This window comes from Quercus lobata, chromosome 7, assembly GCF_001633185.2.
Source record: "Quercus lobata isolate SW786 chromosome 7, ValleyOak3.0 Primary Assembly, whole genome shotgun sequence".
Taxonomy (NCBI): Eukaryota; Viridiplantae; Streptophyta; class Magnoliopsida; order Fagales; family Fagaceae; genus Quercus; species Quercus lobata.
Window position 1 is genome coordinate 35,296,158 of NC_044910.1, and position 13,105 is coordinate 35,309,262.

At 33.0% G+C, this 13,105-nt stretch overlaps 1 protein-coding gene across 1 annotated transcript; it reads right to left on the bottom strand.

Annotated features, from left to right (window-relative positions):
- Nucleotides 1-7,602: 7,602 nt before the first annotated feature.
- Nucleotides 7,603-9,411, bottom strand: LOC115952808. The gene is made up of 4 exons (XM_031070094.1): nucleotides 9,381-9,411; nucleotides 8,692-8,853; nucleotides 7,912-8,097; nucleotides 7,603-7,775 (listed from the first exon to the last, which is right to left on the bottom strand). Exons 2-4 carry the CDS (start codon nucleotides 8,833-8,835, stop codon nucleotides 7,644-7,646), a joined length of 462 nt encoding a protein of 153 aa, XP_030925954.1. The 5' UTR covers nucleotides 8,836-8,853; nucleotides 9,381-9,411; the 3' UTR covers nucleotides 7,603-7,643.
- Between the last annotated feature and the right edge of the window lie 3,694 nt (nucleotides 9,412-13,105).

Genomic DNA, 13,105 nt, shown 5'->3' on the forward strand with positions numbered 1-13,105 from the left:
TCCAGCGTAACTGTTTATAACTCGTCAATGGGGAAAACGAGTACATAAAACCCGAATAACTGATAATCGAGTTATTGGTGTTACTCGGTTCTCATATAACCGAGTTTTATGCTATTTTGACGCCATTTCACATCAGTTTTTCACACGTGAAGCTGAACCCGATTAATAGGAAATTGAGTTATTAATATTACTCGGTTCTCTTATAATCGAGTTATTCTGCTATATCTACTTCTCAAGCAATTCTCCTCATCATTTTTAGATATTCTCCTCATTCTAAGAATTTTCGGTCAGAAGTTGGTGTTATCTCTCCATCATCTCAGGTTTACCTAACTCATTCTCTTCTTTGAAATACATTGAGGATTTTATTATTGTCTTGGTATAGTTGTAGATATTATAAAAATTTATCAATCATAATGTATGTTTTTTGTTAGAGTATAATTTTCATTTAATAATTTGTATTACTTATGCTTTGGTATTTTCTTGAATGGTATTTTAGAGGTATATTAGTTGTTTGATGTTACAAGAAACGTACAATAAGCTATAGAAATGGTGATAAATGTTATGTGTGTACATTGAGTTATATTGCGTGTTATGTGTGTAATGCTTATGGTAAAATTTGAGTGTTAGTATTTAATTTTTAGCATGTAATAGTACACAAATTGATGAATGTCTTTGTCATGTACCGGAGACGGAGCCAGGGGGGAGGGGGAGGAGAGGGGGCAAGTGCCCCCCTTGAGTTGTCCAAAAATATTCCATATGTACTACTATTAGGGAATATTTAGAATGCTTTACCCTGCTTGATGCAGAAAATAAACAGAAATCAGGAAAAAAGCTTCCTGGCCCTGCTGAAATAGAGGGAAAATGACAAGCTTACCTAAGTCAATGACACTGTGTAAAGAAAAAAAATAGGAAACAACCCAAAAGTTTCGTGACAGAAGCAAAAATAATTAGAAGAATTTCCGTTAGGCAGAATAACACACACCAAGAGCTTTTAACTTGTTAGCTGTTAGCTTTTAATTAGAAGAATTTCCGTTAAGCACAATAACACACACCTAGCATAATAATAATGCATTGTAGTGTCTTTCTTATGTCAATCGATAGTCCTATATTGTACACAATTTTTTTTTTGTTTTTTGGTCCTCAATTTGTTGACATTTCAGTTTTAAATTGTGGGTTTATGCTATGAACTAGAATTTTAATTAGTTTGTAAAATAAAAAGAAAGTCGAACTTTTCCTATAGTTTCAAAAACAATCAAGAAAAGATAGTGAGATGTGTATACAACTTTGCAAGTAAATTGCTATATTTTAAATAATTTTAAAATTTATTTATTTCCACAATTTATTTTATAGTATTAACTTAAATGTCTAAATATAGTTTACATAGTTTTTGTATGACACTTATAGTTGTTTTTATAATGTTTTTTAATATATATATATATATATTTTTTTTTGTTAATATTGACTTCTAAGCTTGCCCCCCCTGAATTGAAATCCTACCTCCGCCACTGTCATGTAGCATCTTATGCAGCATTACATTATTTACCAACAATTGATGCACAGTGTTAACTTGATCAGTTGATGTTATTGTATTCAGTGTCAATGTCTGGTTCTGGCAACCCACAACTCTATAGGCCTCACGATGTGTTCACTGCTATGGGTCGTTGCTGGGTATTGGAAGATGAGTTTAGCTATCCAATCAATCCAAATCTGCGAAATAGTGCTTATGTTCACAATACCATGAGACAGGAATGGGATTGGTTATTTCGTGAACAACAAATGTTTTATGATGAGTTGACTGGTTTTAAGTTGCCAGTGCCTCGGCGACTCGCATCGCAGATGCCTAGAGACACGATTGACGAACTTCGTAAAGCATTGAACCGCATAAGAGAAGAAAATAATCGAATGAAGATACGTCTTAATCGATATCGGACCCAAGTCGAGATTCGAGAGTCAGTGGAGGGAGGGTGGTACGAGCACGCACAATTCATGCAATCACTTCTTGCTGATCCCATTTATCAGTCAGATGTGGAGATGTCAGATGAAGACTAATCGTGTCGTGGTGTAATTAGACTTTGTTATTTAACTATTTTTGTTAACTATGTTTTAAATGTATGTGGGTCACTGTTGTTGCATTTGTACTATGTAAACCTTATTATTGATTGTGAGGACCATGCACATTATTCGTAATCTAGTTTATTCCCACAGAACGCATAAAAGTCAAATATTCCCACACATGATGTTTTTCAATAAGCACCTAGAACATAACAATAAGCACCTACAACATAATACAGAAAACTTAAAGTAACTTACACGATGTCACCAATATGCATGCATTGCATATTGAACACTAATGCTACTAACATTATTGACTTAACCTAGACATAACACACATACCACATAGGCATTCACTTTGACAGGTAGTCCTCATAGTTAAGGACATTGTTACATTCCGTCGGAGTGAGTTGCCGGTTCGTGGCAGCGGCCAGCTCTTCCGCTAGCTGTAGCATGTGATACCTGGACCTACGGAGTATCATGAGATTATTCTCTTTTTTTATTTTTGTCACTGCACGCTCATATTGATGCATATTTTGTCGTGATAGTGTGAGTGAGACACGATCAACAAGAGGCGCTCCGATTCGCACGAGATCATCGTGCAGAGCGTTGGACTCGTTCACACGAAAGTCCCACTCCCGCCGCAGTCTGGCATAGTATTCCCTCTCGTCGGAATCTCTCTCCCTCCTATAGTTATCTGGAAAACGAGGTAGCATCCAATTGCGCATTGACATTGGAAAATGTGACTTATGATCGGTATCTGTAGATGTTTTGCAAGGGTAGATGTAAATGGGAGTGGGACTTTATATAGGAGTTTTGCAAGGGTAGATGTAAATGGGACTAGGACTTTATATAGGAGTTTTGCAAGGGTAAATATCCACGTGGATGTGATTATATGTAAGGGTAAGTATTCACGTGAATAAAGATGATATGTCTGGACATTGTATTGTTTAGTGAGGTGTTGAGGAGCACATACTAACTGCGAACATGACTTGGCTATACAGTGGCACCTGTTGGTGCACGTGGTTCGCTGAGGCAACTGTTTGACATGGCTATAGCTAATGCTACAGTAGAAGGCAGGTGATGTGTACTGCAAAGGAGGTTGTGTGTTTATTCACGTGAAGACTATTCAGCATTCCTATGCTTCATCTGACATGACTTGATGAGACAGTGTCGAGTTGCATTAAATGTTTCATAAACTTTTCAATGATGCTCTGCATCATTGAAAACAGTGCATTGTAAAAATCTGCATATTTGTGTATTGACGAGCGTGTAGGTGATATGACTGGATAGTGTTCACGTGAAGACTATTCAGCATTCCTGTGCCTTGTCTGACATGACTTGACGAGACAGTGTCGAGCTGTGTTAAATGTATCATAAACTTTTCAGGAATGCTCTGCATCCTTGAAAACGGTGCATTGCGAAAGGATGCATATCTGTGTGTGCATGTGCGTGTAAGTGATATGACTGGACAGGGTTCAACAGTGTGACGCACTGTTGAGCAGCACATGCAGCACTGCAAAGTGTATAAGTAGAAATGGTGGACAGCTTACCCCCAAAATTAATGCATAAACTTTGAAGGGATGCTCTATATTTTCACGTGAGTGTGGATGGGTACTTGTGGTCAGGGTTCAACAGTGCTGAGCTATCCATGGTAGCTACACTCACTGTTCCCTATAGTGGTATTTGGCAAGTGGGATTGAAGAAAGTTGATAACAACATTTGGTTTTGTAATGGTTGGCAGGATTTCGTTGAATACCATTCTATCTGTTATGTTTATTTTCTAGTTTTCAGATGTGACGGAAAATCAAGCTTCCATGTTCTTATATTTGATAAGACTACCACTGAGATTCAATATCCACTCAATAACAACTGTAAATTGGAAGATCATCAGCTAGAAATAATAGATTTATATGAAGATGATAGAAACATATCCCTTAGCTGATTTGCCCATAAAACATGAAGCCAGACTAAAGTTTGTTACGAAAGTAACAAAAAACTTTCTTCTACATAAAGAGGAAGACAGAATGAGTGGTTGGCCTGGTTTGGATGAGTCTGTATGTAATGTATTTATATAAAGTAGGACAGTAGCAGAACTAAGATACACGGATTCGGGTATATGATACAGCAATTGATGGTGTCATATATATGAATTATTTGTATTATTGAATCATATGTGTGGTTAGTATGTGTGGTTTGGATGAGTCTGTATGTATTGGATCTATTAAATTTTCCTACAAGTAATGTGCAATAAATCTAAGTTGGGTGATGAGTGTTATGTGGGTAACATTCCAATTTACACAGAGAGAATATTGGAAACATCAACATATCTAAGCAGAGGACATTTTCCAACCAAAGCACAAGAATCATATGTAGCAACAAAGAACAACAGGGAAAGAATGAATTACGATTTCATATACACTTAGCTAATCCATTGAAAACATTGCAACATACAAACAAAACAATGTAATACAGTACCAGTTTCACAGAATGCATGTTGGAAGGGAGTATTATCTTGAACAAATGTGTGTTTTTACACCTCGCCGGTGATGGTCTCAGTTGGGCCCCACTCTACTTCGGCGAGTCCTTGCTTTAGGAACCATATGGTTTTTCTGTGAAAGAGTGGTTGGTGTGTGTGGTTTGGAAGAGTCTGTATTGTAGAAGGTATGAAATTTTCAGTTTAAATTTTCATATGTAGCAACAAAGAACAGCAGGTAAAAAATGATAAACTGATTTCATTTAAACTTAGCGAAAACCTACATGACCTCTCTCTCTCTCAAAATCTCAATTTAATTCCTACTTTTGTTTCTTTATTGCAATTTTCCATCTGCATCAAAAGCCTAGTGGCAATTCATATTCCATTCTTTTCCATTAATTAAATTACATATCAAACCCCATTCAAAACCCTACACTTTATAGAGTCAAAAATTAATTCCGACACACAGAAATCAATACCCTAGGGAAATAAGTATAGTAGGCCAAACCACCAAAAAAATAAATAAATAAACAAAGCCCTAGGTCCGTCAGAAGCACCCTAGAGGATGTACTATTTCCATTCCCAAAAGCCACCACAAATCTCAATGCTCCCTAACCTAACCCAATCTATTATGAAAGGATTGGGTGACCCTAAAAGGCCACTAAGGCCACTAAGTTCCCTTTTCAACCCCAAATGTAATAGATGATAATAATAATAATTCGATGTACTTAGTCACCAAACATAACCCACAGAAGCTGCTAATCTGACACAAGACAGGAGCTTAAACGGGCTTTAATACCAAATTTGATGTAGCCTTTTTAGGAATTTCAACACTAAACTAGATTCTTGATAACATATTGATTGTGTTGATGGCTGTTTGGTATTTAAACAATAAAAAGAACATCAAATAAACAAAGATAAAACATTGGCCAATCACACCTAGGCCTAGGCTTTCCTAAGCACTCACATTTAGGTAAGATATAGCAATTGCGATTGAAAAAAGTTGGAATGTTCATTATATAGGCTACTTCTAAATCCTTTCTTACAAAGGCTAGGAATACTAATAACCAAATAAAAAAAAAAAGTACTTTAACAACTTCTAAGACAATTCTAGTCTCTTAAGACAATCAAATATGCATCTGTACACAAAATGTAAGTGACTTTCAACTGATGTGGTAAGTAAGTTTATATGTTCCCGTATGATATTACAAGGATAATGACATGAAAAAAAAAAATTACAAACCAAAACTTAGATGTTGAATAAAAACAATATGGCACAGTTAGAGCCCTAAGCAGAGTAAATGGCAGCAAAGGTTTTAGGATGTCCATGGTCTGTGTGTACATATATGCGTGCATATCCATTATACACACATTATATCTATTATAATAAAAACTAAACAGAGTGGAAGCTTGTAAAAACCAGTAACTTTGAAGCTTGTAAAACCAATAGCTTCCCAATTCAACATCATTCAGCATTGAATTAAAAAGAAATTTTCCCTAATTCAAAATCATGACATAACTTGTGACATAATTTCTGGAAAAAATAGAGATTGATTTGATACACTTTCAAACTATATGAATTACAAACCAATTTCCCCTAACAATGAACACCGTTGTCATGCTAACTGTATTTTACATGAATTTCTGCCCTAGATGTGCGTCATAAAACACTTCAAAACCAAACCCACTTCAAAACCAAACCCAACAAAGCTAAAACAGCAACAATAATTATGAATATAGATAGACAACAATCTAACAGCGAAAAACTTAGGAAGCGACACTCAAATCAGATTACATGCAAAGGGAAAAAATTAAAATTTGAACTCAGCATTTACAAATTACCTTAATACGTTTGCAATCCTTTAACTCCGAAGACAGATTGGGTTGAGCTTCGGCCGTGCTGAGATTGAAGAAGTGTGGGTATGGGTATGGGTTTCGATTTAACTTCGGAAAAGGTCTACTGAACGGTTTGGTTTGGGTGCGGGTAGAAATAGGAGAATCTGACGGTGGCTATTGACGGTGGCTACTGAACAGACTGGCGGTGGCTACTGATCGGACTGAGGAAGGGAGAGAGACTGTAGACTGCAGAGGAAGGAAGACAAACAGTTTTAGAGACGTTACATTCAAAAACTGGTTCATATTCCGCATATAACTCGTTTTCCCCATTGACGAGTTCCAAACAGTAACGCGGGAATATTTTATTGCCCAAAAGCCAAGCTGGAACACCAGCGTGGCAAGAACCTGGCTACAACTCGGTTTCTTCATAATCGAGTTACTTAAGTAACTCGCCTTTACGGAGATCGAGTTTTAAAACAGGGGCACGCCCCTATATAGTTTCGAAACAGGGGCATTATGCCAAATATGTTTCGCAAAAAGGGCAAAAGGCCAGAATCCTCGAAAAAAGTGGCCAAACATTTTGAATAAAAATTTGAACCACCAACGTTCACAAGCTCCTTGATTGAACATTTTGTCTTTCCTCTTGGCTCTTCACTTGGCCACGTTCAAGCCTCTTTTTTCTTTTTTTTTTTTTTTTTTTTTTTTTTTTTTTTGAAGAATACAATTTTGATTCTTGAACTTGTGTGTGTGTGTGTTTTTTTTTTTTTTTTTTTGCTTTTTTTTGTTAATGAAATATTCATTCATACACAAATTTTTAATAAAAATATAATGAGTTACTTTTGTTTTTTCTAAAAGGGACATAATAGTAAATTTTTACCAATTCTATTTCTATCATTTTATTTCTCTTCTCAACCAAACAAAAAAGTTTTTCATCTCTCTACTTTTCCATCTTTTTAACCAAATATATATGAGAGAAAACTAAATTTTTTCTATCTTCTCACTTTTCTATAATTCCACCATTTTTTATCTTCTCACTTTTCTACCTCTCCAACCAAACCGACCCTGAGCACATAAACCTACAAACACTTACTATGTGCATCAATTTCAATATTGAAATTGAGGACACAAATGGTAAAGAGAAGTAATACTTAATGATGTATCCTAATGAAACTAAATGCGTCTTTCATCATTGTCTAGCTATCATTTGAATATAAGAGAAGTAAAACTTGGTTTTTTCACATACTAACCACCCATTAGACCAAGTTAACATATCCAAGAATTAATGGAAGATATCAGGGTGCAGGGACTGAGAGAAGCGGCTTGGGATGGAGTTGCTTTTCTGATTCTGGTATAGATGCATTGCAAAGTTCTTCATGTGTAGATATTTTCTTTCCAGTATAACATTCTTCTTCTGGTACCGCATCATAAAATCAAACAATAATCATTAGACTTATGGTTAATTGAAATCATGCAATGACTGTAAGGAAGCTTAAGTGCACAATTTTTATGAACATTTTCTTTCAAATTATGGAGTCTGTGAGCTAAACCTTTAATGTTCTCAGCCCAAGTTGGTACTGAGTCACCAGTTGCTTGAGAATCATATATTCCTGTAGTAGTGTTTCATGCTCCAATTTTCGTTCTTCACGCTCTTTCTGACATTCTTGTTGTTGGATAGCCATTGTTTGCTTGAGAATTATATATTCCTGTAAGAGTTTTTCTCCTTGTTCCATCAGCTGTGAGAATTTTAAAACAGTGGAAGAAATTAAAAAAAAAGGAAACAAGCTACCCCTTATTAAATTGAAGGATAAAATCCAATTTACTTCCTAGTTTGACTTTATAAAAATTTAATACACACTTTCTGTTGCTACATTTGAACTCCTAAAGTTTGGATTAAAATGAAATTGTTAGGATTCCATTCAAATGAACTAATTTTCCATTTTGTGGACAAGTAATTTACCCCCTTTTGGCCCACTCACAATTCAATCTCACAAACGTTAGTAATTACTACGTTTTAACCCCTAAGGTTTGAATTGAAATGAAATTGTTAGGGTTATGTTGGATGGATGGAATTTTAACGATTTCGTTTTAGTTCAAATTTTAAGGTGTTAATATAACAATTGAAAATTTGTGTAATAAAATTGTGAAATGACTAAGCCAAAAGAAAATAAATTGTAATTTCTCCTAAACCTAAATTTAAATCCTCCCCACACACTCAACAGTCAATGCTGCCCTAGCACCCCTTCACTTCTCTCCCCATTTCTCCCATCCACCAAAGAAGAAAAGGAAAGAACGATAAGGGAAAGAAATATGATAGAAAAATAAACAACCTGGTTAATCCCAGTGTTTGCAATTGCATGTATGGATGACTCGGAAGCATCAAACACTCTTGAACCACGAGCTATAGCATCATCTTCATTGGAGGCATTCTTCATTTCTCTATCTAAGAGCTTCACCCAGCCAACACGGTCCATGGGAGCTCTTTGTAACTTCTGTTTATGTAAGAAATTAATGATCAATTAGTTGGGGTCAAAATCATGCATTTAAACCAATATATGAATAATTGAAGAACAGTACAAGTCCATAACAATATTGCAAATCAAAATCGTAGAAACCCCATTACAGATCATCCAAAAGAAAACAAAGAATGTGTATAATAAATGTAAAATATGAAAAGGAACACCCAAGTATTGCTCGAATTATGATTAAAATTACACAAATAATTGTGCTTAAATCCCCAAGAAATCACCATAACATATTTACATAAACAACCTCAAATTCACTAATTAAAACCTATCCAATATACATCATGAAATATTATAATTAAACTTGAAAGCATAAATCACCACAACAATATATATATATATGCACATGCCAAAAAAGCCCCCATTTCAAAGATTAAAATAATCCAAAACAATTGAATGTAGAATTAAGCAAAAACCTAGATTTAATAATAAAAAATAATCCAAATTCTAAATATTAAAAAGATTTGGTCGTAAGTTAGCGTAGAGAGCCTCACATGAAAATTGAATTAATGTAGAAAGTGCCAGGTCCTTGTAGACAAACGAATTGCCATCAAATTTATCACCTCAAAGTTTCCTATCCAAATACAATTGTTATAAAAAAAAATCCTCAATTCAATAAAAAAAAATCATCCAAAAATAATTGAATGCAGAATTAAACAGAATACTAGATTTATAATTAAAAGTAATCGAAATTTCTAAACATTAAAAAGATTTGAAAGTAAGTTAAAGTAGAGAGCTAGAATCTTACATGAAAAAGTGCCAAGAGACTTGTAGACTGATAAACTGCCATCAAATTTATTATCTCAAAATTAAGCTAAGTGGCTAACTTAATAACTGTATATGGTCACTCCACAAGTATAAGTGCTTGTGGGGTGTGGGGGGCAAGGGGCAGGGTTCAAGTCTCCAGGAGGAAGTTTCACACACATATACACTTAGATTAGGCTAGAGTAGAATTCTATCTTGTAAAAAAAAAAAAAAAAAATTGGATAGACATAAAAGCTATTTTTTATATCAAATTTTATTTATTTATTTATTTATATATAATTTTTATTGAAAAAACAGCTAAAAGATTTATTATTACATAATGAACCTATTACCTGAAAGTTTTAATTCGGTTGCAGAAAATAACAGTCTAAAATTGTTTGCAATATAACAGGAGTTTTGCGGTTATAATGAACTTATAAGAACATGGGAATTCCATTCCTTTTGTCTTTAAAGGAAACCACTGTACCCACATCAAGCATCCAAAGCATATAAAAAATGCTTCAAATCAGTGCTGTTTTCAATTTTTAATGCTGAATTCACAAATTTAAGTACGTGTATGAGGAGTTTTATTTATCTTTTTGAAGTAAAAAGAAAAATAGCTTAAACAAAGGCAACCCATGCACAAAACCTATTCAATTTGATAAAGAAGTAGAAGAAAATAATTGATAAAGAAGAATAAGAAGGCAAATACATACCTGTTGAGAAGGGAAGAAAGAATACACTAAAATGTTTTACGGTACGTTGGATACGGTATGTAGGAGAAGAAGGGAAGAATCCATAAGAAAAAACCGAATATGTATATATAGAATTTTAAGTTGTGTATAGAAGTTGGTGTGAAAAAAGAAGAAGGTGTTTATGTTAAACTCAAATACTTATTTCCTTATTTTGTAGTAATCAACTTAGAAATTATAGGAGAAGAAGATAAGAATAAAAAATATTATATTTATTTTTTTAAAAAAATATTAAAAAATATAAATACAAAATATTTGGTATTATACTATTTTGGTCCCTAAACTTTACCAAAAGTATGTTTTTATTTCTAAACTTTAAGAAGTTAATTTTCTGTCCTTAAATTATTGAAAAAATCATCTTTCGATCCTAAACTATTGAATTTTTTTATTTTTTATTTAATTTTTGTCTTTAAACTTTACTAAAATTTTGTTTTTCATCCCTAAACTATTGAAAAAAAATTATTTTTTCATCCTTATTTTTGTTTCTAAACTATTGAAAAAACTCTTTACAAAGTTTAGGGATAAATTTTTTTTTTTTTTTTTTTAAAGTTTAGGGATGAAAAACAAGTTTTTGTTAAAGTTTAGGGACCAATATAGTATTTTACCCAAAAATATTCTATCTATTTTTTGTTTCTTATGTCCGTGTAGTAATATAATTTAAGTAAAAATAACTAGTAAAAAATAAATTAATAATAAAACAATTAGATGGAGAATTTGGATTGTAATCAAATAAATTTTTTTATCAACTTAGAATTTATATGAAAAGAAGATAAGAACAAACAAATATAAATATATAAATATAAATATATATTTATATATATATAATAAAAAAATCTAAAAAAAATGTTGCAATTAATTTAGTGTAGCCACTTTTTTATTATATAGTATATACTTGTTTTTGGTGTAAGTAAGGATTAAATCTTAGATTTCTTATTCAACCATCAGAAAATTTGTTTGGTGCAGGTGGTGATTAAATCCCAAATCTCTTATTCAACCATCAGAAACTTTATTAATTGAGCTAACTGTAAACCACTTATCATCCATATAGTATATGATATGATTTTGTATTCACAATGTTCATATTTTCAAGTTCAATATTTACATCTTTTATTGATTCCATATTTCAAACATGAAAATGATGAAATGTATGAATGATGTACAATAAGGTGCGAGTGAGGAACAATCCCTTAAAGAATGGGTCCATCAACAAATTATTATCATATAGTGAGTCAATCAATAAGTCTAGAGTAAGAAAAAAAAAGTTCACAATTGTTGAGAAGTTGTTCTTTGTAGGTCAAAACGTGACGTTAACAATAAATCTAAATGAGAATCGGTAAAACTTAATGATTCAACTTCTATTAAAAATGTTGCAAAAATTATTGTGTAGCATTACACTGGTATAATTGATAGTTAGGCTGTGTTTGGTGTGACTAGTAATATTTTTTTTTTTAAATATTTTTCTCAATTTCAAGTGTTTGGTGTGACTGATAATGTTGGTCAACCAGAAATGTTTTCATGTTGACTATAAAATTTGGGGTATTTTGGTGCAAAATGATTTATGCCTCTATTTTAGGCAAAATATTTTATACCTCACACAAAACTCATTAGCCCTAGCCTTTAATCCCCAGCCCCTCACTGCTAGCTATTGAGATTCTCACTCTAATCATTGGTCGTCTATATGGCTACCGATAGTTGATCTTGCCCTAAACTTCTTATTATTCTCTCTTGAAAAAGTGCTTATTCTATTTCTCTTGATTTTTTGTTCTCTCTTGCATCTCTCTCTCTCTCTCTCTCTCTCTCTCTCTCTCTCTCTATATATATATATATATATATAATAATAAAATTTAGAGAATAAATTATAAATATTCAGTATACGTTGGATATGAATTTTGATTATCAAGATAATTTCTTTTAAGAGAATGAATAATTTGAATAATTTATTTAAATAAAAATTATACACACATACATACATATATGTATTTATTTATTTATTTTGCTTAAATATATAATCAACCTCATGCAGTTCATTTAAAAGTAACGACGTTTGTATATTCATAACCTTTATGTTTAGAAGTCTTTCACTTAAATTTAGTTGTATCGAAGTAGATTGAAATGCTACATTAATGTAGCTCAATAAAAGTGTAGCAAAAATTAATGCTATGTTTAAAATTTTAGATATCATGAGTTTTAGATATATATATATGTGTGTGTGTGTGTGTGTTTTAATAATTTTGGATTTAGAATTAGTGCTTTCAACTCAAACATGTCTTTTCTCATTATGTAAGGGCACAAAATAGATCGAAATGGACCAAAATGAACCAAAGAGATTCGAATGGATCGAATTGGACCAAATGAAACAAAGTGGACCAAATGGACAAAATAGGACCAAATGGGAACAAGGTGGACCAAATAAGAACGAATGGATTGAATAAGACTGAAGTGGACAGAATGGACCGAACAGGACCAAATTGGACTGAATAGAACAAAAATGGACAAACTAGATTAAATAGGACCAATGTGGGCTGAATAGAACCAAAGTGGGCAAAATGGACCAAAGTGGACTGAATGGCTTGAATAGGACTTGATGTAGAATAGACCGCCATGACCTTCATGGACTCTTATGTGCACTTGAAATCAACACGCAAGGCAAAAAGGCACTAGTAGAAATCATGGGCCTTGGAGTTGGAATTACATAAAATTTGGTAGGCTGAAGAGAAATGGCT